The 26,459-nt window shown below is 45.4% G+C and overlaps 1 protein-coding gene and 1 long non-coding RNA gene across 4 annotated transcripts in view; one reads left to right on the top strand and one right to left on the bottom strand.

Annotated features, from left to right (window-relative positions):
- The window catches only part of LOC126507485 (uncharacterized), a 64,330-nt gene extending 37,872 nt beyond the window's left edge, over nt 1-26,458 (top strand). Inside the window, exon 7 of one of the 2 annotated variants that reach the window (XR_007593547.1) lies at nt 23,604-26,458. This is a non-coding gene — a long non-coding RNA (uncharacterized lncRNA). Of the gene's footprint in view, nt 1-1,396; nt 5,787-23,603 lie in introns of those variants that run through there. The other variant, XR_007593549.1, reaches the window with a different exon arrangement.
- Nucleotides 10,693-26,459, bottom strand: part of Uaca (uveal autoantigen with coiled-coil domains and ankyrin repeats) — an 89,859-nt gene continuing 74,092 nt past the window's right edge. For both annotated transcript variants that reach the window (XM_050151946.1, XM_050151947.1), the window contains exons 14-19: nt 23,492-23,528; nt 22,266-22,318; nt 17,314-20,031; nt 15,645-15,797; nt 13,944-14,009; nt 10,693-10,885 (exon numbers count right to left, since the gene is read on the bottom strand). In XM_050151946.1, coding sequence (XP_050007903.1) covers nt 10,814-10,885; nt 13,944-14,009; nt 15,645-15,797; nt 17,314-20,031; nt 22,266-22,318; nt 23,492-23,528 — 3,099 coding nt within the window. In that variant the 3' untranslated portion in view covers nt 10,693-10,813. The remainder of the gene's footprint in view (nt 10,886-13,943; nt 14,010-15,644; nt 15,798-17,313; nt 20,032-22,265; nt 22,319-23,491; nt 23,529-26,459) is intronic.

The raw sequence follows: 26,459 nt of genomic DNA, 5'->3' as shown, positions 1-26,459 counted from the left end.
GCAAACCCACAGTCAAGTCCCCACTGCTCTAAAGATGTTGCCCAAGGCGAGACAAATGCCCTAACAGTCTCATGTTTCTCTGGGGTCCTCGGGAAGTTGAAGGCTGATTTTCAACCCAAGATTAAGTATTGAGTGTGACCATCAAAACAGAGATTTGAATGACAGAGCCACAAGCCAAGCAAAGCTGGCAGCTTCCAGAAACTGAGAGAAGCAAGGATTGGATGCCACTTCTCTAGGGCCACTGGAGGAAGCTGTAACCTTATGGACATTCTGATTTTGACCTAGGATACTGGCTTCTAATTTTTGACTTCCAGACAGAACCGTGAGAGGATAAAATTCTGCTATTTCAGGTCACCAAATTCAGGGTGATGTATTAAGCCTGATCGTAGGAAACTAATACACTTTGTAGTCATGGAGTTGAGAATAAAAGGGAAAATTCTCTCACAAGGGACTTCCTGGGAGGCTTCCAGAAGTCCAATCTAAGTTGTTCCTTCTGGGCCGAGGGGGTTACTGTAGAAATGAAAGGAACAGACAACCCTCCAACTGGTGGGAATAAGATGGGCAAACCAAGGATGCAGGAGAACGCGGAGGACGCGATGATGACTGGGTACAGCGGAGGAAGCCATGCGGCACCCACACCACAGCTGAGTCCACACAACAGCTTCCACAGGTTTCCCTCAAACACACCTAACCACGTCAGTGGTGGGCATCTCCCAGCTTGTTCTTCCGTGGCCTGCCAACAAGTCACAACATTCTGCTGTGTTATAGAAAAGCTCTACTTCTAAATCCATTCTGCTCCTTTGCCAGAGAGTTTTAAGAGTGAATAACTGACCGTTTCTCATTCTCCTAATTACTCTGTGGGACAGTCCTGAGTCAAGCAGATCATCTATCTGCTCGATGTAGCCATAATTACCCATACGACAATCGGGTAGGATCAGCACCCGTGAGGAGCACGCCAGAGTCGTGATGTCACTGGATGGTCCCAGCTCAGCCGATGGGTTCTTGGAGACAATGCACCAGAATCCAGAGATGGCGTTAAAAAACCAGCTGTGGGGGAAGACAGAGTTCTGTGGGGGTTGGGCTTGCCTCGTGTGTGCTTCGTGTGTGAGTTCCCACCCCGAGAACCTCATAAGCAGGGTGTGGGGGTCACACTTACAACCCTAGCATTCTGAGTGGAAGCAGGGGGACCAGAAGTTCCTGGTTATCCTTGGGCACATAGTGAAGTATGGGCCAGTCTCAGATCCATGAGACCTTATCTCAAAAACAAGAACAACAATAAAAAAAAAAAAAAAAAACAGGCAAACAAAAGCCCCAGGTTTCCTTAAGGACAATTCTCAAGTCACAGGTTCCTCTAAATCCCTATCATCGGTTCAAGGTTGTCATTTACCGTTTTCAGACACAATTGTGGAAATATCTGAGAGAAAACAATAGATTCTGAAGTGGAACTAAAAAGACTCCTAGAAAATAACGAAGGAAACAGCCAAATAAACAAAGAAACCAGCCCCGGACGTCAGAGGGAATCTAATCTGCTCACCGCTCCAGGTGGTATAAGGCAATAAATAACATGAAGATTATTGAGTCGAATTTCTTTAAATGTCAGATTAACCAGATTGTATAGCACTTTAGATACTGGACTATGAAACAAATTTCAAATAATGGTTTAAATATCAACAGTAATATATAAGTAGTAGGGAAACTGTAGCTACAGGGGCTGTGGAGACAGCTCAGGAGATAAAGCACTTTCTGAAGAAGTATAAGGATTGGACTTGGTTCTCTAGAACCTGTGTAAAAGGCTGGACTGGTGTGGCAGCCCCTCCATTCCCAGGATTTGGGAGGCAGAGACAAGGGCTCTGGGGGAAAGCCAGGAAACTAAACCACCCTAATCCGGAAGTGCCCAGTGCCGGGAGCAGCTCGGCCTCTGAGAATATGGAGTGCATCATAGCTTCAGCTGTCAACCTGACACACCTGGGAAGAGGGAACTTGAACTGGGGAATTGCCTCTCTCAGGTGACCTGTGGACACCTCTACGGGCATTTTCTTGATTGATGGTTCATGTGGGAAGGCCCAGTTCACCAGGGTCGTGCTATCCCGGCAGGTGGGCTTTGGTTGTGGACAGAAGGTGGCTGAGTGAGCCATGGGAGGGCAAGCAAGCAGTGCTCCTTCCTGTACCTGCCTCTGCTACTGCTTGAGTTCCTGCGTGACTTCCCGCAGAGACAGACAGTGATTGGGACGTGGTAAGCTAAGTAAACCCTTTCCTCCCCAAGTTGGTTTTGATCAGTGTTTCATCAAAGCAACAGCGGGCCAACTAGGGCAGAAATCAAGGCAGACACCCAGTGTCAACCTCTGGCCTCTATACATGTGCACACACACACGGCCATGCACTGTATGCATGAACACACACGCCACACACAGATAAGATGTGTTACAAACACATGGAGTATTGAAGACGCGACACCAATGCCAGATACAATGAAAGACTGACAGATTTGACTAAACTATTTTTAAACCTCTGAGTGAAAGAAAAAAAATTAAAACAAAAAATAAAATCAGGAAAAGATTGCAACAAAAAGTTGGTAGTCTTTTGGAGATGGCTCTTAAATTAGATGCAGAGGTCAAGACAACTTCCTCATCTCTCTCTTCTTGCCCACAATGACAAACTTAATGAGATGGAATATCCCATCGCTTTGAATCCAGGGAAATAGCTAAGTTCTCCGTTAGCTGCAATGGCACTGATCCTGGCTGATCCCGGAAGCACAGAGAAGGGGAAGAACCAAGCTTGGGCCAGAGAAGCAGAAACGAGCTTCCGGATGATGCTCATCACGTGTGAGATGCTCTTTGAGCCACCTCCACCTCTGCACAAGAAACAGAACTTTGGTGTGACCCCAACCGTCCCTCCTGTCAGAAAACTGGATTCTTGTCTCTGCTGCTTCTCTGCATCTCCCTCATCTCTGTGTGTTTATGATCCTGTAATACAGCCTGTGCAGCGCACATCTCTGCACATCTATTTTGCTGTTGTTTGCATGTGCACAGCAGGCTAGCTGGCCTGGGAGTGCCCAGGGATTTTCCCATCCCTGCCTCCCATTTCGCCATAGGAATGCTGCGATTGTAAGGCGTCCCACCGCACCCCGCTTTATGTGAGTGCTAAGGATCTGAACAGGACCCACGAATGCACAACCATGCATGTTGTTCCAAAGGTACTGCCTATCATGATTTATAGTGGCATGACCCTGGCAGGTCCCCTGCTGGTGTGGGGGACCGCAGCGGATGGGAAACAGACAGATACGCCATGCAGAGAGAGCTTGGGTGTAGAGTTTATTTAGTGGGTACTGGGAAGAATATAAGGGGTTATGGGGGTTAAAGAAAAAGAGACAGAGAGAAAGATGGAGAGGAGGTACGAGATCAGGGGGAGACTTGGGGTAGGAGAAGTTTGTCTCTTAAAGGGACAAGGTACCCAGGTGACAGAGCAGGGCAATAGAGTTATAACACTGTCTACCTGCTTTTTATTTTATTTTTTGTTTTGTTTTGTTTTTCGAGACAGGGTTTCTCTGCGGCTTTGGAGCCTGTCTGGAACTAGCTCTGTAGACCAGGCTGGTCTCGAACTCCCAGAGATCTGCCTGCCTCTGCCTCCCGAGTGTTGGGATTAAAGGCGTGCGCCACCAACGCCCGGCTCTACCTGTTTTTTAAATGTTTATTTTTATTTATGTGCCTGTTTGTCACATGCATGCAGGTGTCCATAGAAGCCAGTAGAGGGCACCAGACCCCAGCCGCTACTTACATTCAGTTGTGAGCCACAAACATGGGTACTGGGAGCTGAACAGGCATCCTTTGGAAGAGCAACAAGTGCTCTTGGCTGCTGGACCTTCTTTCCAGCAAGGCCAGTGGAAGCACTTTGGCAAGCTGTGCCATCCATGTGCCCTCAGAAGTAGGTACTCCAGCTTGAGAAGATGCCAATTACTGTGCTGGACCCACAAGACCAGAAGCTAGGAACAAGTGTTTCTGTTCTTAATGGAGGTGCATGTGGTGTAGGCAGACACGGGTTCTCATCCTCCTGTGTGACACAAGGAAGTTCAAACTGAGGTCAGTTCCAGAAAAGCAAGCAAGACAGGATGTGTTTAACCAAGTGTTTTCTGGGTCAAAGTCATTGCTTGTTTCCCTGCCCTTTACAGTATGGACTATCCCCGCCCTTTCCTCTCTCACATTGCGAAGAAAAAAAAAATTGCAAGCCTCCTTAACCTAATAAAACAGGCACGCTGGCATTTGTTTGGGGACCTAGAATCCACACAAAAAGACACTAGAGCTTTATTCTGGTTCGACATCAAGTCACAATTAAACCTTCCTCAAAGTCTCTGTTGTCCTGGTAACTGCTCGCTACTGAGAGAACGCGGAGGGTGTGATTGCCCAAAAGGGCCTGGAAGGAGAGCAAGAGCTTATTAAGGCATTCTTCCCGGTGCTCACAGCCGCAGCAGCCATGGCAGACAGTGGAGCGGAGCTGGAGAAAAGCCCTCCTTCAGGTCCTTCCAACGCTGCTGCGATGGATTTGGGGCTCTGCTGCTGTAAAGTGGCTATGCATATTATAATAACAAGCCTGACGCTGGTACACCAAAAATATTGACAACAAATAGTATTTTGAATAAGCAGATGGTAAATCCCCTTAAACACATTCGGCTCTGACGGATATATTTAGACGCAGATGAATAGTCGCTGGGGATTTTTTTTTTTTTTAAAGTGTCAATTGGTGTGAATGAATAAAGATGGTTTTAAAGGAGCTGAACTGCTCAGGGATTAGGGCCAACTGGAACAATTTACTGAGAAAAAGCGGGGTGGGGGTGAGGAACTGTGAGAGAGCAGGGAGTCTTCAGCCCTTGAGCCACTCCCCTGGGCTAGCTCGGCACTCCCACTTGCCCAGCTCACCTTTTTGATTGTGCATAGAGATCTTGCAGCTCCAAGGGACCAATGATTGTGGCAATGACAGAGGGCTTCTTTCTTTCTTTCTTTCTTTCTTTCTTTCTTTCTTTCTTTCTTTCTTTTAAGTAGCAGTCCTTCTTATTGTGGTTTAACAGATTTTTAGCAAGAAGACTGAGAATATAAATTGGCTTCATTTTTAAATCCTGAGGAAAATGCCTAAACAGCCCATAAGGCCCCACTTCAGGCAATTAAAAAAAGCTCAGAATAGCAAGCAAGAGGGAGAAGGGAATAAAAAGGAGCAAAATCTATCTGGACACAGTAGAGGAGAAAAGGTTACTGATGAGACCAACTTCATTCCCGCCTTGTCTCAGAGTCCCTGATGTGAACCTGGTGCCCAGTTTGGGGGAGGTAGAAACGGTGTAAGGAGTAAGAGAAGCATGTCAGATATAACTTATGCTTTTGTTCCTACAATGTGAAATGTGTTCTGAGCATATATGTAATAAAAATGATGGTTTAGACGTTCTCCTCACTAGCATGCACTTCCTCTCATGGACCAAATTCTAGCCCCTCACTGACAACGGAGGCGCCATGAGAAAAAGGTTTAGAAACGCCATTAGGGGACATGGCGGCATTGGCAAAGTGCTTCTCCCAAGCACAAGGACGTGAGTTCTAATCCCAGCACCCACATAAACAATCAGGCCTGGTGGCACATGCTGGCAGCCTCAGATCTTCAGGGCCAAAAAAACCAGTGAGCTCCAGATTCAGTTGTGAGAACTTGATTCAAAAAAATAAGGTTAAGGGCACTGGAGGAAGATCAGCAGCCAAGCTCTGGCCTCCACACTTGCCGGGAGAGGTGAATACACCCGCACACCCATACACATGCATATGAGAGGGAGGGAGGGAAAGAGAGAGGGAGGACATTTGCTAGCCTCGCTCCTGTCTCTCTGGTCCTGAAAGCGCTTCTGGAGAGGGATTCCCACTGTAACCTTCAGTTTCCTCTCAGGATTTGGAAATAGGATTTTTAAAAGTCCTACCCCTCAGAAGAGACGCTGTCACTCAGCCTTCCTGCGGGTACCATTGGGAAATGGCCTTCACCCTATGCTCCTCATCTCTGAGAAAGCTACTTAATGATGCATAAAACGAATTATTATAAAATAAGACGGACTCCGCACGGCAGCTGCTCACAATGTGGAAAATCACAATTTTTCATGGCCTGTTTTCTTTGAAAATGTGTGCCCTTTCTCCATCCTTAATGCATTCTGTATATGTAAAATAAATACTCCCCACAGCAGGACCTGGCTCCGAGGCCTTAAAACCTAATAAAAGAGTCCTGTAGTTTAATGGCCCTTAAATGCTCAACATCTTTTTCACTTAATGTAAAATCCATCTGATCTAATAGCCGTGACTGAATTATAGATATATAATTTTTTCTATTAAATGTTAATCTTCTGACTTGGCACAGCAATAGACGCTCTAAATTATTAAGAAGGCAATAACCTCTCTAAACTCTTTCTAGAATCCAGGATATTCCCAGGTCTGCTATCATAAAAAATAAATCTGCAAACCTGCATAAAATAAATAAGACTTGTGCCTATTAAATAAGACAATTCGATACCAAATAATTACGGGGACATTGTTTTTCTGATGCCTCCTCCTCTATTTCATTGCATATAAATTCATATATGCATATAAATATGTATACATATATGTGACCAAATCATGTGTCTATATAGCTAGGGAAGCGGCCCTCAAAAAGCCTCTTTTTCATTTACATGTGACATTTTTGTTATCTTCTTTTGGTTGGATCCATTCATTGGTGATGTTTGTTCAAGCAGGCATAAATAACAAGAATGCCCTCTAATACATAAGGGAGGCCACATGCCTAATTGTGCTAACCACAGCCTTCCCACTGCCCAGGGAGACTTGTGGGAGAACAGCCACTGTCCTGGCTTCATCTTTTCACTTTTAAATCTGTACAGTCGCTTAAGGCCAAGGTGAGTACCGGGTCAGAGAGACGATTCTGTGGGTCCTATCTGATGCCTCACTGTCTGTCTCTAGGCCTGCTCGAGTTTCCTCTACACCCCACCAGCCCATAGCACGACGGGCTAGTCACCAACCTTTAACACATGGGTTTGGGGAGACAGTTAAGATCCAATTCACAACAAAAACTACACTAACTTCACTTGGGATTTTAGAATAAGAAAGGTATACCTAGCGGCTAGCCACTGCATGAATTAATTTTTTTAATAGGTAATAATTTGGGGGGTTGGAGTATGGAGTGTAGGGTACGCACCCAATTTCTACAAGTGCATGGAGGTCAGAGGACAGCTTGAGGGAGTCAGTTCCTTCCACAAGGTGGGTTCCAGGGACCAAACTTAGGTTGTCAGGTTTGGTGTTAAATGCCATCATCAACTGAGCCATCTCGCCAGCCCAGTATTTAAATTATTTTGGTATACATGTATCTTTATATATGTATGTATGCCATATGCATGCCTGGAGCCTGCAGAGACCAAAAGAGGACACTGGACACCCTAGACCTGAAGTTACAGGCAGATGTGAGCTACCTCATATGGAGAATGTTCTGGAAACCAAACCAAGGTCCTCTGCAAGAACGGCAAGTAAGTGCTCTTAACCACCAAGCCATTTCTCCAGCCCCTCGTTGTCCCAGTTTTAATAGATAATTCTTAATGCTGGCTGTAGGTCAAAAAGAATGAGCTTACGAGATGATGCAGGAATGACAAAAAAAAAAAAAAAAAAAAAAAAAAAACCTAAGGATTGAAGAATAAAGGATCGGACCCCTGTTAGAATTCAGTGACCCTCCGAGACCTTGCGGATCTTCAGGTGACAACTGGCCACTTTAGGTCACGGTCTTTCTGAACATAAAGTGGCAAAGACAAGCATCCCTCATGGTCTATGCTCCACTCTTACTGAAAGGCTTTAGTCACCAATGCTTTAGGTGCAATCTCAGCCTGGCACCTCACCAGGTGAGCGGGTGACAATAGGGCTGGCTTAAGAGGGTTCCAGACAGTCCACCAAAATGACTATCATCTTCCATATTCAGATTCTCGCAGCTTTCACTCTAAATTCTCCAGAAATGAGGAACAGACTCCTTAGCTTTCTAGTCTTCTATAAGGGTACTCTGAGCAATTCAAAAGAAAACAGTTATGAAGGGGCTGGGGAGAAGGCTCAGTGGGCGAGATCACACGCGGCTCTGGCAGGGCACTCAAGCTGGTTCCCAGAACCTGTGTCAGGATGCTAAGAACCATCTATAGCTCCAGCTCCAGGGGGATCTGATGCCCCTTTCTGGCCTCTTTGGGCACCTGCACTCATGTGCACATACATACACACATACAAAAGATTTAAAAGAACAAAACTTAAAACATGAAGTAAAATATGCACAAGGTCACTTCCCCAACTACTAAGGAAAACACAGATCTGAACACAGGTATTCAGTTCAGAACATCACTCGGTTAGATTTCAATCAGTGGCCAAAAACTCTGAAAACAGAATCCATGACTAAAGACAGTACTAAACATAGCAACTAAGGAACCAGCTGTCGTTCGTGTAAACTTTCTGTATCTACCTCGAGAGTTAAAAATAGAACAGTTCTGACTTTTCATTGTTTACACACTGAAGAAATGTGGAAAACGCTGACTTAGAAAGAATGAAGTTGTGCCATTTGTAGGGAAATACATACAACTGAAGATGGCAACGGTAAGCGAATCAGGTCAGTCTTAGAAAGACAGATACGCATGCTTTTCTCTCATTTGTGGCTCCATGAATGAATATGAATACAGGTTACATGAAAACAGAAGTCACACTATCTGGGAGAACAAGGGGGACCAATGAAGTGGGGTGTCGGGGTATGGGGTGAGTATTCTTAAAATTCTTTATGTCCTTGCGTGGAAGTGCCCATATGTAACCTTGTCTATTTTGAAGAAATGCTTTTTCAATCCTTGACGTGAGTGGCAATTTTTCCAACTGTGTTCATTAAAGATAAGATTTAAAAAACTTGGTTCAGAATACTCAAGGATTAAGGCACAATTTGCAATGGAAGGAAACTCAGGAGCTGGGGAGATGGCTCAGTGAACACAGTGCTTGCCATGTGCATCTCAAGAGCAGAGTCTGAGTCCCCAGAGCTGACTTATAAAAGCCAGACAGGCCTAGTGGCCACCTGTAATCCCAGCACCAGGGAGCCAGAGATAAGAGGGATCCCCAGGCCAAGCTGGCTCACTAATCTAGCCTACCGGCGAGCTCTGGAGTCAATGAGAACCCCTGATTCAGTAAGTGGTAAGCAGTGGAGAGACAGACGACATCAACTTAGGGCCTCTGTGTATGCATATACCTGTGCATGTACACACACACACACAGCTGTACACACATGAACATACATATATGCACCGTGCACACACACACATACAAGAGCTTAGCTAAAATGATCCATTTGTACAATTACTTGCTAAATGTCAAATTAGTGCTTTTAGTGTGAACAGTAAACAAAATAGTAATCAAAATAAAGACATAAAAGTTCTCCTAAGATACAGTTAGTAAAATAGCTGGTTAGAGAATTAACCATAAACATTTTCAATTCCATTATCTTCTTGCTGTCTTTATTCTGGCAGTTCACTGCATTGTAGCACTGTTGTCTAAAACTTGATGCTGTTTCTTCAAATCAATTCTCTAATGCAAATTTTTGCAAGAAACTTGTTTCACGTTATTAATCCCGTTCGGATAACGTTCCTATAAATAAGTCTGAAACATTTGGAGGGTGCATGCATTACGAGTGCTTGATTACAACAGCCACAAATGGCAAAGCAATTGCAAAAAAGTCAAATTTTTGACACTGAAAAATTTCGCGCATCACTTCTCTTTATTCTCATTTGAAAGACCATGGCAAGAAATGTCAAGCACAAGGAACAAAAGGCTAACGCTTCGCCATGGAGACCAGGAGGCAATCTTCTTATAAATTCCTCAAATATTCCGTGCCTGCCTCTTCTTGATCTAACTGGAACTTAGCACCGCAAACATTTATGAAGGGAAATAATACTTTAAAAGGTATTAGTGTAAGAAGAAAAACAAAGCCAAAGGGACTCATTGTACTGCTCAATAAAGACGCACCTCGGCTAGTCCATAGCCACTCCTCCAAAGTCTGTAAAGCTTGAAGATCATATGAGAAAATAAATGATGTGTTTGTGAATATGCATGCACATGTGTGCGTGTGCATGTATGTGTGTGTGCGTGTGCATGTGTGTGTGTGTGTACATATGGAGGCATCTTCAATTACTTTCCATGTTATTTTTTGAGACAGGGTCTCTGTGAACTGCATCTGGCTGCTTTGATTGGATGTGCTCAGAGGCTCAGAGACTCTGCTCTCTCGGCCTCTTCAGTGCTGGGATTACAGGTGCACCCTGCTGCACCTGGGTGTGGGAAACTGGATCCTGGGGATTGAACTCAGATCCTCATGGTTGCCTGAAAAGAATTTTACTGACTAAGCCATCTCCTCAGTTCCTGGAAGATCTTTTGATGCACTTACAAAGAGCTAACAGCTGAATTTACTTCTCCAAAATCAATCTTTAAGTGCTTACTTCGGCCCCTTTTCATATGGCCCCACTCAAATGGCTCACATTTCATTAGGGACTCACCATTTTTAAGACATATAGTTTAAAAAGTGAATAGAAAAGACAGTGCATGCCATTTGCCACTGTGTGAAATGAACATACACAAAATCTAAGGTTTGAACCAACTGAAAAACTCAATGACATGTTTGTCTCATAAAAATAAAATAGAATTCAACAACAGAACAAAATATATTTTATTTTACGGATACTATTAGAGTCAGGCCCAGAAGAGCCATGGAGTTGCACCCAGAATGCATAGCACCAGCAGGACAGGCTCCAGGTCAGTCGACACTAGCACACAAGGCCTTGTCGCATCTGTATGATCTGCAATAAGGCCGCCTGCACGTCTTCATCCATGTGACCCTGGAGAGAAGGAAGAGGGGAAGAAACATCGCGTGTCATCTTTACTGAACTGATAAAGGGGGAAGCCTTTATCCTAGAGCACATCTGGCTGTTTCACGGGTGAACCCCTCACCAAGGTAAGAGCGCCCCACAGGAACTGGGCCACGGAAATAAAGGTGTCTGGTCACAAGAAGGGGCTCTTGCTCTTAACACTTATGAGCAAAACCCAATGGACAGCAATGGTCTCTGCTGTGCAGGGCCGCATACATTAACAATAAGCTACAAGCATGTGTATACGTGTACACATGTGTCCTCAAACATCCTCTGCCTTCTATACAGAGGCAGGGGCTGTCACTTGAAACCAGAGTTTGCCATTGGGATGATGAGTCTTCCTAGCCAGCTTGCCCCAGGGCTCCTGTCTCTGTTTCCTGCCAGCTTGCTGACATACCAACTCAGCGTTTCGGCATAGCTGAGTATCTAACTGTGGTCCGTAAGCTCGCGGGACCGTGCCTTGCCCACTCAGCCATCTCTCTGCTCTGCCCCTTTAAGGAGAATAGAACTGAGAAAAAATAATTCCCATGCTTACAATTTTTACATAAGCAAGATGACATATCTCTGCAGCTTGCTTCGCACCCAGTGTCACAGCAATCTTTCTCCAAGGTCAGCTAGCTGTTAATCTTTTATGTAATATCCCAGTATACAGACTTTAAATTTCTTTGCCTCTTTCCTAATTTCAGAGATTTAAGATACACACACACACACACACACACACACACACACACACACACACATCTTTATAGCCAGACACTTGGAGAAGAAATAACTGGCTCAAAAGGCAGGTTTAGCACTGGGTGCACAGTAAACAGCTATAAGGCCAGCACACAGGAAGTGGCAGCAAGAGGATCAGGAATTTAAGGGCAGTCTGGGCTATTTGAGACCTGACTCAAAAAATCAAACCACAATAACCACCACAACAAAACAGCCCAATATTTGTTTTTTCAAAGTACTTCAAAATTTTCTTTACTAGAAAGAACAATTTACACTTCCACCCAACAGAACATAAAAGACCCCATTCTACAAACACCTGGCCCACACTACAGCTAAAGGTACCTCTTACACACTGATGTCTCCCCCGTTGCAAAGTTGAGTGTGTTAGCCATTTATATTTTAGAGGAAACCATTAAACCAGGGGCTGGGGAAAAGGCCCAGTGAGGAAGAATGGCTGCTGTGCAAACGTGAGGTTCTGGGTTCGAATCCCCACCAACCACATAAAAACCCTGGGCAAGGCTGTATTTCAGGGTGGAGATGGGTGGATCCCAAGAGCTCTCTGGTTGGCCAGCCTAGCTTCAGGTTCAGTGAGAGACCCTGCCCAGGCAATAAGGCAGAGCACAGAGGAACAAAGACACTTGGTGTCCTACTCTGGCCTCCACATGCACCTGCACACTCACACATGTGCAAGCACACATACGTTTTAAAGCAGCAGGGTTAAACAGATGCAAGTCTATGATAGGCTTACATGTTTCTACTTTCTTCTTTTTTATTAATTTATTATTGAAGCATCTGAATAGATTTTGGAAGGACGTGTCAATGAATATAAAAAGTCATGCCTCCCAAATCTGTTTTTAAATTTCAAACGCTAGCCACAGTTGACTAATCTGGATCCATAGTTAACTGTATGATGCCAGACGGCAAGAAGACTTCAGATGCCAACTGCTGCTGTTGCCTCATTAGGACTCAGCAGAAAACAACTTTACATTTCAGAGGAATGTCTGTGAAGTTGTCATTTCTTTTTTTTGCTCTGCCCCCTCTAGCCAAGACCAGAATGTTTCTCATCCTTTCTAATATCGAGCCTCTCTCTCTCTCTCTCTCTCTCTCTCTCTCTCGCTCTCGCTCTCGCTCTCGCTCTCGCTCTCTCCCCCCCCCTTTGTGTGCGTGTGCACCCACGCACACACACACACACATTCGTGGAAAGGACATTGGGTGGGTATCCTGCATTTACCCACTAAGCCATCTCTCCAGCCAGCCCAGTGCTTCTCTAATTCCCCTCGTAAACGCGCTACTCTATTGCCCACTGATAGCACTAATAATTGAACAACCTTTCAGATCTCAGCAAATGTCCTTCCCACCCAAACAGGAGAAGGGAAGCACCCTTCATATACCATCCCTCCCTCTCAGGGCCCCTCCATCCTTACAGAACAAGTAGAATTAGATGTCAGAGAGCACATTTACTATTTAAGTTTTCTTCGAAAAAAAAATCATGTTTCTTTGAAATTTTCTCTCAGCATCCATCTTTCACCCTCCCTTCTTTTTTTTTTTTTCGTTCAGAACAGTGTGGCCTAACACTTTCCAAATCCAAATAATTCCTATTATCGCTTGCCTGTCATTCCAACGTTTGTCTCTCTCAGTTCATTTTCCTGAACAATGTATTCTGAGAACCCGGGAGACGCTGTTCACACGGCTGCCACAGAGCAGTAACAACCCCTCTCTCACACCCTAAACATTTTCTTAGCATGAGTTTTTTGAAGGCTTTCTCAGGCCACCACTAAACAAGAGGACTCACCGCCTTCTACTTCTGTAAGTTTACAGCTCCATAGATGACTAGCAAGTGTCTCAGAACAGTTTCCCTTAGTTACAACAATTCGAAGCATACCCCCTTTGTCCTTTTCAGACTAAGTTTTCTGTACTTCAAAGAACCCCCGAAGCCACCAGGAAACATATGCAGGCCCCTCGACTCTCCCTCTGCCTGCTGACAGCCACGTGCGATGTCAGGCATTATCCCAGCTAGAGACACTGCTAACGTGAGCTGCCATCGTGTGTTGCCAAACTGTCTAGAGGATGAGTGACAAGCAGATGGACACAACACTAAATTTAAGATGTTGTGTTGCTGTATAGCTTTGTAAATTGTTCTGGGAGATATGCAAGCCATGATTAAAAGAAACACAATTATTTTTAAATAAGCATATGGGCTAGAGCAACTTCAAATGTCAATTACATTCATGTAAGATTATTCAAAAAATAAAAACAGTATTTTATTTTTCTCTAAAATGAACAGTCTTTCCAAAGACACAGCAGCGCTTACCTGTGCCGCACTGAGAAGGTGTGTCCGATAGATAGCGATGACTTCCTGGTGCTGTCTGTCAGCATCCTAGAACCAGGGGAAGGTAGACAGATGACAACATCAGCACCCACATCTGCAGGGCCAGGAGGCTTGTGGCGATGCTGTGCCAAGACCTCCTGCTGCAGACTGGCAGACTAGTGAAGGGCTCCTGCCACTCGTAGAACAAACCACAGATGCTGAATTACTCATGTTGGCACTAGTGTAAGATTTTCCCATAATGCATAGGGCTATTACTGGGAAAGCAATACCAGTTATCCTAAGTCACAGGGGATTGCTGCCTCAGTTTACTTCTACTGCTATGAACTTGGCAACTGATGCTTCAGGCCACTACAAAAGCTTCCCCTCTTGTTTCCCATGTCCCCTTTGTCATGCTTCCAGGGTTGAGCTAGCTCTTCCTTTTCATCAGTGTTGGCTCAAAGACCTCAGGGCTTGCCTCTTTACATATGAGAAAGAATCCCAACGTATCAGTTTGGTCTTCCAAGCCCCCCAAAACTCAGTCTCAAATAGCAAAAGCCAAGTCTTTTTTCAAAATTTATTTTTATTATTTTAAGTGTGTATGTGTGTGTGTGTGTGTGAGTGCAGAGCCCACAGTTGCTGAGGCATCGGATCCCCTGGAGCTAGAGTTAGGTGTTGTGAGCTGCTGTGCTCAGCGTGGGTGCAGGGAACTGAATTTGAGTCCTCTGCAAGAGCAGTATATGCTTCTAACTTCCTAACTGCTGAGCCATCTCTCAAGCTCAGGTCTTTTTTTTTTTTAAAAAAAAAAAAAAAAACAACTGTGTTGGTGTTGTTGTTATTGTTGTTTTAGTGTGGGAGGAGGAGGGGGAGAATATGAATAAGAACGTGGGCACACAAGGAGGCAGAGGGCGGGTCTGAGGAGCGGTTCTCTCCTCCCGCCTGTATGTGCGTCCCCGGCTTGTCAGGCTTGTGCACCGTGTGCTGTTACTGCTGAGCTCCCCCGCCCATCCTCTGTCTCTAGGATGTAGGCTTACTGCCACACCCCACTGTGCCTTTATCTCTCTCTGGTCATGGTGGCTAGACTCCGCCTCAGTGGTCTTCCCACACTATTTTCGTGGCCTGGAAGATTCCTCTGTCTTCCTTTCACCCATCAAAATGCTTTACAGATTCATGCCAAGTTCTTCCTTCCTCTTTGGAGCCAATTCCCAATTGCCTGCTAGCCTTCCCTGCCAGGGAGAGAGCTGCTGGAAGGTGCTCCAGACCTCAGGCGGCAGGAACAGCTCCCAGTCTCCAGTGCCCACATTACTGGCGTCATCATCACAGGCTTCTTCCTGCCAGAGTCCTTATGAGGGTCCTTTGCCCCCTCTCACTCTTGTTCTCCTGTGTGACAGTTTCTACCACGCTGTGACACAGCCAGAAGGTCCACACTAGATGCAGTCCCTCCAGAGTCATGAGTCAAGGAAGTCTCGTTAAACCACCCTGCTTTGTAGAATGGGGTAGAGGCACAGCTTAGAGAGAAAATGACGGAATGCTTATTGTAGTGGTATACAGTAGGCATCAAATAAATGACACTATCATACCACAAGTAATGGTGACATTAAGCAGATTACACACGAGTTTGTAATCAGCTGCATGGAAGCTGTGTGCGCGCGCACACACACACACACTCACTCAGCCGGCCCCGCCCCTCGTGCCCTGGACACTCACAGCCAGCTGCTGCTGCAGGTCTCTCACTCGGTGTTGCAGAGTGTCCACCAGCTGGCTCTGCCGCTTGCTGGGGCTGCCGCTGGTGTAGGTGAGCTGGGAAAGGCCGTTGAGCGCCTGCTTCAGTCTTTCTACGTCATTCAGCAGCTCCGTGATCTTTTGAGAGACAGAGGGAGGTTGTAGGAAACCACGTGCCATCATTTCTGATGAACACCTCTGCACAGAGAACACTCCCCACCTGAGGCAAGCTGTGACCAGCAGGTGGGATGCTGCCGAGAATCTCCCAATGGCACCCACGGCGTACTAACTATTCTTACAATTTCTGGGCCTGAAGTCCCTCAGGAAATTTCTTCCAAAGACAACACCAGACTGAGAATAAACATCACGCACGTCCTAGGGCTGGGTCATGAGCTTGGCGTTCTATGAGTAGGAAGGGTCCTCTGGGGCCTCTGAACTATCCTCCAGGTGAGGCCTGAATACTGGAAAGGGGTTTTGTTAGATGGAGCATGGAAGTAAAAGAGCTTGGCTCATGTACAAGCAAATTAACTTTCTCTTCCCATTGAAGGTTGTATTATTTATTCAGTTTTTAAAAAGATTTCTTTTTGGTGTGTGTGCAGTGCCCACTGAGGCCAGAAGATGGCATTATGCTCCCCCAGAGCAGGAACTTCAGGGGGTTGTAAGCTGCCCAACATCGGTGCTAAGTCTTCTGGAAGAGCAGCCAGCAAGTGCTCTTAGCTGCTAAGCCGGCTCTGCGGTCCCGGGAGTGGCACTGTTTACTAACTGGCAGTGTGTGTACATAGATGCAGGCATTAGCTAGCACAATGATGTGCTGCTGCATCCTAACGACTTTGCACATAAGCTGAGTGGATTTAATTGCTGGATCTTATGGGGAGACGTGCTGCCGAGGAGAGCTGGATCTGAGCCTGCTTTTTCTCATTCCCTATTTCTCCAGTGGGTAGAGGCCATTTCGTAATTACTTAGTGAATGCATTAAGCTGCGATCAGTCTTCATATTTCATCTCCATGGTACAAACTAGACACCTACCAGCTTCAAAAATATTATTATGTAGCTATTCTGTAAAATTGGACCATAAGGAAGAAAACCAAGAGGGAAGAATAAATTATAAATCCTGCTCTTAAAATGTTTTAATTTAATGAATGGCGAAGCTAAAATAAAGCCTGAGATTTTGGAGGAACTGCCAACCATAGGTGAGCCTGGCCACTGTGGACTTCAGGGTAAAGATGGAGGATGACAGGGTACACAGGACACAGCACAACACAAGAAAGACAAAACATCCCAGGCCAGGTCTGTAAAATGGTGGCGTGGGCTCGGTGCCCTGGTCCGGGTGAGTAGGGAGATGGTGTCTGGATGTTCCCAGTGACTTTGACTTCTCAAGGAAGAAGCCCACCAGATTCTGATTCGTCGCTACAAGGAAGTGAACCTTATTCTCCCCCTTTCCCTTAACTTCCAGCCAAAGGAACAGAAAGAAGAAAACCTTCGATTTTTGTGCTTTTTCAATTTGGAGATTTTTTTTTTTGACACACCTGTAGTCAATTGGAAGGGTGGTGTGTCAGGAATGGTTTTACACACCTGTCTGTGGGACATGTGCTACGGAGTCACATCTATCATGTGGGTTTCCTCCGCACAGCCACTCCATCGGCACCGTGCCTACCTTGTTATCCTTCGCTTCGATCTGCTGGGCAGACTCCTGTATTCTCTGCTGCAGCTCCATGATGGTTGTCAGGGACTTGTCGCACCGTTCCGTCTGGTCCTTGATCTCCTGCTCGATGCTGAGATGAAGCAGTTCCTTCGCGTCTTTGGCAGCGAACTTCTCCTCACACACTTGGTCATACTTCCTGTTCAGGCTGGCCAGTTTGTCATTTAAGTTAGAGATCTGGGTCTCCAGATCGTTCTTCGTGGCTTTGTATTTTGACATATCAACGACCTCTCTGGTCTCTAAATTCTTCAGCGCCTGCTTGGTGTTCTGAACCTCAGTCTGGAGTTTGGAGACTTCCTTGGTTTTGTTCTGGCTTTCCTCCTCCTTTTCTCTCAGGCTGGCTTTCATGATTCCGACCTCTTTCTCGAAGGCTTCCTTTATCTGCAGATGATCCACCAGGGGCACCGAGGAGTTCTTCTGATTCTCCAGCAGCTGCTGAAGCTTGCTCACTGTCTGCTGCTCTTTCTCCAGACACTTCTGTTTACTCCTCAGTTCCTCCCGTAAGTGCTCGATTGTGTCGTTGAGAGATGTTTTTAGAGCCTCCACCTGCTCCAGTGGGACGGGCTGCTTTTGCAGAAGGTTTTGGGCTGCGAGGACCTCAGAGGCTTGCTTGGCCCTTTCTTCTGCCAGCTTCTCTTTCTCATTCTTCACATGGGTGTATTTCTGGGACAGGTCCTTCAGCTGTTTGTTGAGTTCTTCTGTTTTCCCGCTTAGCGCTCTTTCCGCTTCCCTGGCCTCTTCCACCAGAGCGTTCCTACCCTTCAACTCCTTCTGAAGGGCAGCAAGCTCCTGCCTCAGCCGCTCATTCTCTTGCTTGCCCTTCTTGACCTCTTCCTCCTTGAGGCGCGACTTGTGTGTCTGCTCTGATAACTGCTCCCTCAGTCCTTTCTCCGTGGCCTTGAACTTGCGCTCACACTCTTCCAAGCGGGCAAGGGGAGCGTATTTCAGCTTGATGCATTCCTGGATGGTGTCGAGCTCCTTTTTCTGGGCCTTAATCTCAGCGTGCAGTGTGAGGATCTCCTCCTGACCTCGGCGGTAGTCGGCCAGGATGGCAGTGTTCGCGTCCTGCGCCTCCTTCAGGCTCTGACTCGCGGTGCTCATCTTTCTTGAGTGCTCATCCAGGCTCACGTAGTCGGCCTTCATTTGATTCTGAACGTTCTCCAGGTTCCTTCTCAATACCTCATTCTCATCTCTTAGTTTTGAAAACTCCTGACTCATGTCGTCAAACCTTTTCTTGGCATCAAGCAACGCTCTGTTGGTTTTCTCCAGTGAGCTGCCCAGTGAGGCCTTCACCTCCTCGTGGGTTTTGGAGGGTACATACTGGCTACTCAGAGTCTTTTTCAAGCTAGTGTTTTCGGACGAGAGTGCACGCATTTTCTCCTGATCCTCCGCACATTTTTTATTAAGTTCAGACAGCTGCTCTCTGAGTTCGGCAATATTGGACTTGAGACCCATTAGCTCCTTTTCATGTTTTTCAGGAGCTACAGACCCAGCTTCCAGGCGGCTGACACTCTTAGTCAGCCTGTCCCTCTCCACCAGCAGCCTCTCTGCTTCTAGCTTCTTCTCCGTGTACCTCTGTGTTACGTCCGAAAGCTTCTTATTCAGTTCCTCCACGCTCACGTTATGGGCCTTCTTCATCTCCTCACTCACCTTTAGAGGCACGTAGCACGTCTCCATCTCCACCGTGAGGCTGTGCACCTGCTGGCTGAGACGCTTGTTGTCCACGTGGACTCTCTCCACTTCTTTCTGTAGCGTCTGGTTTTTGAGGGTTAGCTCTGTGACCTTCTTCCCCAGCTCTCCCGACTTCTGCTCCAACTTGCTCCTGAGCTGCTCGTGCTCCTCCGGTCTGATGTGCTGGGCCAGCTTGGCCCGGGCGCTCTCCAGCTCCCTCTTCAGCTGTCGAACTTCCCCCAGAGAGTTCTCATAGTCCCGGCCCACCTCCGCGAGCTTTCTCGCTTTCTCATTGACTTCGCTGGATAGCGAGCTCTTCATGCTCTCAAATCTCTCCGCGGGGACGGAGAGGGCCAGCTTTGCCAGCAGCTCTTTCAGCTGGCTCTCCACCTCCACCAGCCGTCTCCCTTTCTTCTCCCTCTCCATCTCACACGCGCTGCGTTCCTTCTGCAGCCTCTTATTGTCTTCCACCAACCTGCCTTCGTCTCTCTTGAACTCTTCCACCAACATCTCACTCTGTTTGATTTGGTTCCTCAGCTTTCCCACCTCCGCGGAAACGCCTTCATACTTGGCTTTCATGTCCCTCAGCTGCTCCTTCAGTTCCTCGGTGATGCGGTGGTTCCCTGTGGCTGCTTCGTTGGTCAGGTGCTCCTTCAGGGCCAGGAAGTGGGTCTGCATTTGCTTGACCTTCCCCTCAGACTCGTACATCCTCTTCTGCACGTCCTTGAGGGCATCTTCCAACTGCTTGACCTGCTCGTCCGAGTCCTCCTTGACGCGCTCACACTCCAGAGCCAAGGCTTTGCACTCTGCGACCTTGTGAGCCAGCTCGTTTTGGAGTTTCAGTCGGTCTTGCTTGGCCGAGTCACAGAAAGTTCGCATCGCTTCTAACTCCTTCTTTAAAATCTCATTTTCGGAGTATGAGGTCTGACCGGGTGAAGAGAGCTCCAGAGGTCTTAGCATAGACCTGCTTTGCAGATGGGCAGCTCCGCCCGGGGACGTGCACTGCAGAGGAAAAGCAGACATCAACCACGGAGCCTTCAGAAGACACTGTAGAGACCTCTGCCATCTATAGCAGCAGCAGTCAAAGGGCTTTCAGACAATGAGATGGGAGAGATGGGTATGGGAAAAATTAAAGGATCAATTTTATAACTAAGAACACAGCTCTGGATAGGATTTCCTCAACATGCTTAAAACATTGTGAGAGTTTTTTGGTCAATTTCTAAAGAAAATAGTTGTGGCCCCTGGGCTCCTTTCTCAATTCAGCATGCCTCTATTCCATAAGAATACCAGTTCTAGCAAGACATGCTTATTATTCCATTATGTTATTTGTCTAGGCTTCCTAAACGAGCCATCAGAAGCCCCAAGTAAGGACTGAATCTTGAATATGTAAATAATTTCATAGAGCTATATTATTAAACCTCTTTTTGTTTGTTTGTTTACTTGCTTTGTGAGGTACACATATATGGAGATAAGAGGGCAAACTGTGAGAGTCGCTTCTCCCTTTCCACGACTTGGGTCCCAAGGTTCGAACTTAGGTCATCAGGCTTGTAGGTAGGTGTCTTTACCAACTAAGCCACCAGGCTGATCCATGCACATTATTAAATTTCTAATAAAATATATGTGACATCTGAGCACTCTCACTGTTAACTCCAATATAATGCTCTTTACATTTTAAAAATTCTACCAAAATAAGCCCATCTCATATGAGAATTATCAGGGAAATGTCAATCAACTCAAAAAAAAAGACATGCATTTTGCTTCTAAGATGAAGATAAATAGAAATTCTAGCACATAATCTTAATATAAATTTGATTGATAATACCTTGTTCCCTTGGTTAATTAATGCTGGCAAAAAAAGAAGCATAACAGAACTTCTGAGAGAGAGAGTTCAACTATCAGGGCAAATAATCATGGGGGACTCAATATCTTTACTTTCCTTATGTAGCAGCAATAATCTTTATATAAGTACTAACTCATCAATAAATGCCATGGGCCATGAGGACATCCTATCATTTCAATGGGAAGAATGTTTTGTTTAAAACTATTTGGGTAAATTAAAACTGCCTTGCTCTTTTTCAAGAGAAAGAAATTGCCAGCATAAAACACTTTCCTGGGCTTGGCCTGTCTCTATACTAGCTTCCAATCCCTCAGTTATCTTTGGACTAACACTAATATACTTTGCCGAGAAGTTATATATACAGAGTCAAACTTCCATGCTATTTATACATTATTACAATCAAATATTTCTCTAGTCTTCCCAAACACTGAGGACTCATGGATACCCATCATTCACTCTGTAATTATTATTCTTTTCTTGAGACGGTTTCAGTAGCCAAGGCTAGCCTCAAAAAACCTCTGCATCTGACCTTTGACTTCTGCTCCTTCTGCCTCCCCTCCCGAGTGCAGAGCTCACAGACATGCACCAGCACACCAGGCTTCTGCAGCGCTGGGGATGGGACTCAGGGCTTCACACATGCCAGAGAAGTAGGTAAGAAATCAGTCAGTATTCTTTCTACCTCTTGGAAACTTTCTCTATTTTGAAACAGAGAATAACTATTTAATCGCAAAGAAAAAAATATATGTCGATGCCAACTCCTTTTGAATGATTCACACACATAGGAGCTAACACTCCTGATGAAGGCTGAAGATCAGAGGACAGGGCAGGAAGTTCAACCTTAAGCTGCTGTTACCACAGACTCTCTAAGTCCCAGAAACAGCAGTCAGTGTGTACTTTCATTAAACTCAAAAAGGCAAGACAAACTTGGGCCATGAAAGCCTTACTCAGTACTAATGTACTTAATAGATATACAGAGGTTTCTTGATTTTCGAGACAGGGTTTCTCCGTAGATTTTGGTTCCTGTCCTGGAACTAGCTCTTGTAGACCAGGCTGGCCTCGAACTCACAGAGATCCACCTGACTCTGCCTCCTGAGTGCTGGGATTAAAGGTGTGCGCCACCACCGCCCTCCGAGGTTTCTTCATTTTAGACAAATCCAGATGTTTTCTTTTAAAAAATGAGGTTTTTGTTTTGCTTTTCTTTCTTTCTTTCTTTCTTTCTTTCTTTTTTTTTTTTTTTTTTTTTTTTAGACAGTGTCTCACTATGCTCCAGGCTGGCCTGGAACTTGCTATGTAGATCAGGTTGGCCTCAAACTCCCAGAGATTCGGCTACAAAAGCGAACACCACCATATCTAGAGCCCTTAAGATAGGTTTTTTTTAGGCTGAATAACAAAGTCTCACCTGAGAGTCTGTCGGGTACATTTGACCTTGTTTCTGAAGCATGTCTTCTTTTCCTAATTAAACCAATAAATGATATTTTAAATATTCATGACAAAGTTGGCTTAGTGTGGGCTAAAAATAGGTATAATTTCTTGCCCTTTACTATATAATCAATACAAAAGCAGTACAATATAAAACTATTCTTGTTTGTTCTGAAGTAGCCATATTCTTCCTGTATCATTTCTGTCAGTAAAGGAAAGCATCTACAGTGAGCTCAACAGTAGGTTCCAGGGCTGGTTTTCAGAAATACCTAAGACTTTCTGGAGAGACGGCTCAGTGGGCAGGAGTATTTGCTCCTTCTCCAGAGGACAAGAGTTCAGTCCCCAGCACTCACAACCGCCTGTAACTCCAGATCCAGGGATCTGATACTCCTTTGGCCTCTGTGGACATACTGATCCACATAGAGACACGTACTTTAAAATAAAACAAATACTTTAAAAGAAGAAATCCACAAGACTATTAGGTTAAATAAGCTACAGGATTACTATCAAATGTATAATCAGTCAAGTTTATAGTTAACATTGCTGTTGGTCTTAGCTAGAGAAGCAAAAAGATAGGTTTTCTAGAGAAACTATATCAAACTAGAGAAGAAAAAGAGAAGGTGAGATATGGGTAATTCTAAAACAATAAATAAGCAATTGCCTATGAATATGTGAAATATTTATTTGCACTAAAGTCAATTTTTCCCCCATCAGAAAACTACATTTGTTTCTTTCCATTAAAAAAAAAAATAATGATAAATCCTGAGTTTGAGATGGTGGTTTAGTGGTTTAAAGAACTGGCTGCTTTTCCAGAGGATCCAGGTTCGATTCCCAGTATTCCCACGGCTGCTCACAACCATCTGTAACTTCATCTCCAGGTGCTCCAAGCCATCTTCTGGCCTCCTGGGTGCTACATGCAGGGCCTCTGTGTCTGCCACATTTCACTATAGGGGCCAAGTGCTCATCTGGGCCAACCCTTTCATCTGGTGGGGTGTAACCCGGAGACAGGAGCTGACACTGGGCAGCAGCAGCACTGTGTATGGGGGGGGGCGGGTACAGCCCACAGGCACAGTCGTCCCTGTTTGCGGCACCGTGTACAGAGGGGTACAGTCTACAGGCACGGCCATCACTGTTTGCAGCACCGTGTACAGAGGGGTACAGTCTACAGGCACGGCCATCACTGTTTGCCCACATATTCATACTTACGGTTACTGGAGTAACTTCCGGGTACTGAATGATCACTCTGAAATCAGAAGTGTGAATTAGAACATTTTAGATGTACATGGCCTCAATTTGTCAAATGCTCTTTGTGTTTTAGTTCTAAAGGACCCCTCCTGAAAACACCTTTGGACATGCCTTGCTTCCCTGGAGCCTGAAAAGGACAGCGTGCTAGCAACAGATGGGGTCAGAGGGAGCAAGCACTAACAAACTCAGCCAAGATCTCCAAGGAGAAACTGCACTGCTTTGAACACAGGAAGAATGAGCTGCAAATGAACTGAAAACCTTGGAGGCTCCCACTTGCTATCGCTGTGCCTGGGAGGGCAGGAAGTGGCCACAGTCACAGCAAGGACTCATTTCCACTCCCACAGCTGGGGCAGACTCTGGGGTATCGGAACCTCTTCTTTTCAGAGCTGCAGACTACTACTATTGCCAGGATAAAACGGGGCAAAGCCCTAAACATGGCAGAAAGCCATCAGTGAGGAAAAGGCAGAGAGATGCTTCAGATACCCTGGGTTAAAACACTTGGGTCATCCCTTTTCCCAAGTGAGGATGGCCACAGACTAGTGCACAGGTGAAAATAATTTACTCACAGGGTCAAGGTGCATCAGCGACCAACAGCTCAATGCCAACCTTCAGTTTAGGGGGCACGGCAAACACAGCCCAGTATTTGACATCTAAATTAGTGTCACCTACAGCCCAGCATTTCACAACTAAACTGACTCACCTCCAGTGTTAGTGCCCAAATGCAGGCGAAGCACATGGAAGGGTAGGTAAGCTGTTCATGCTACACGGCGTTTAATATTAGAGCATAGCTATGGTCATTCACTACACGGACTTACATGTATATGTGGGGGGACACAATACACACAGGAGTTCAAAAGACTTAATTTGGCTTTCTTATCTTTTCTTAATTTCTCAATTAAAACATAAAACTAGCCTCATTCTAAAGTGCCCAGGTTTCTCCCAATGATAAACAAGATAAATATCTCCAAATAATTTTGATGTGCAATTGTTAGGAATATTGTAGACACACAAGTCATGCCTGTGTGTCCAGAGATATCAAGATTCACAGACTCTCAGATCTCTCACATGGCAGAGCGCAGAGCATGGCTTGGACCAAGTACATCCTCCCGCGGGCTTTAACTAACTGCTGGACTCTTTGCAATGTCCATCAGAAGGTAAACGCCAAGGAAGCCGCTGGTACATGGAATTACTTTAGGAAAATAACAGGAAGCAATGCAGCTCTACATGTTCGGTAGGGAAATTCCCCGTTAGTGGTTTATGTACTGTCCTTTCATTTGTGGATGCAGAGCTCAGGAGCATGGACATGGAGAGTTTCTGTAAATCGTGAGTCTGAATTAAATGACTCATTTCATAAGGACATGTAAGTAGGCCCTGGAATTTTCCTTTTGCTTAAAAAAAAATGCCTGTATAAAAATTCATCACAATGAATATGCACTGACTCAGGAAAATGTCCCCATAGTCCTGATGGGAAAGTGACCAACCAGGGCATATTATAACATGACCACACCCACTGAAAGAGGAAATAACACACAAATTACGCAAAGGAAACAAAAGACCTTGGCCGTGTGCTCATTAACACTAAGACTACACTATCTACTTTTAGTTTAACTATAATTTTTATTTAAAAAAGTAAATAAATACAGCAGTTAAGAGCATTTGTTGCTCTTCCAGAAGGTCCAGCTTTGATTCCCAGCACCCACATGGCAGTTCACAACTGTGTGTAACTCCAGTCCCAGGAAATCCAATGCTCTCTTCTGCTCTGTGGCCGCTGGTATGCGGCACACAGGCATGCATGCAGGCAAAACATCCATACACATAAAGCATAATTTTCATAAAAATCACATTCTGGCTTTGAGATAAGAAAAATAAATGAATTTCCTCTAGGTTAGCATAGCCTTTTTGAAAGTTCTAAACTTGATGCATTTGTCCAAAGCAATGGGAAAATGTGACTTTCTAAGGCAGGCTGAATCTGCCTCCTGAAATTGAGTTGAAAACTAAGCAGCATGCAGATTTCAGGTGTCAGACTGTAATGAACTCTTGAGCACCCTAGGGCACAGAAGAGGACAGCAGAGAAGTTCAACAATGCCTGGTTCAAGCCCTTGCTCTGCCATTTCCCAGAGGCGAGCCTCTTTCTGGGAAAATCTCTGTCCAAAACCCTCTGAGTACAGACAAAAATAAAGCCTTCACATGGGATTGCATGTGTGCCAATGCAGGCATGTTGCACAGAGCGGCTCCCCCACCTACAGCCAGAGCTTTGAAAACACGGCCTACTGCTCGATTTCAAAACCAACTTTAAAGTGGCATCCACGAGTGTGAGGAAAAACAGAAGACAATGTCACCAGCTTGTTCTTAAGCTCCAGAGCTGTGTTTCTAAATAACCTTCGATGGCATTCATAAATCTAAAACCATGATTTTGTCCTAACTTTTTAAATTTACTGAAGTAGCCCAATATTACCTGTGCAGTGCAGTGCCCTTCCACATGTGCACATCTGTCTAAGCCAACCCAGATCAAAACAGAGACAATTACAGCAGTCTGGGAGCAGCGCCATGCCCAACAGAGCCCTTCCTGGGAGCCGTGGGCGTCACTGCTCACTTACATGGCATCTCCCCATCTTTACAGTGACACCACTGTAAGGCCACAGGCTAAGACAGTACATAAGGCTTTGAAAAGTACAAATAAACACGGAAGAAGATTAGGGACGAGAGCCTAGAAAGCAACTAAATGTCACCTACATGTAATTCACTAGGATGTTCTCACCGAGCAACAAAGTCTATGCAGGTAAGGAAAGCCACCCCAGCTCTGCCAAAGCGGCCACAAACTCAAGGACTTGAAATAAAGAGTGGATTCATAATTCAAGTTCAGTTCTGACACCAGGCCCCTTCCCACTACCCACTGTAAAGAAGAATAGAGGAAATAATTTAATCTGTC

This window comes from Alexandromys fortis, unplaced genomic scaffold (assembly GCF_014885135.2).
Source record: "Alexandromys fortis isolate MF-2015 unplaced genomic scaffold, M_Fortis_MF-2015_v1.1 scaffold_70, whole genome shotgun sequence".
In the NCBI taxonomy this organism is placed as follows: Eukaryota; Metazoa; Chordata; class Mammalia; order Rodentia; family Cricetidae; genus Alexandromys; species Alexandromys fortis.
Note: the sequence above shows the minus strand (reverse complement) of the source record. Positions and strands in the feature narration are given on the sequence as shown.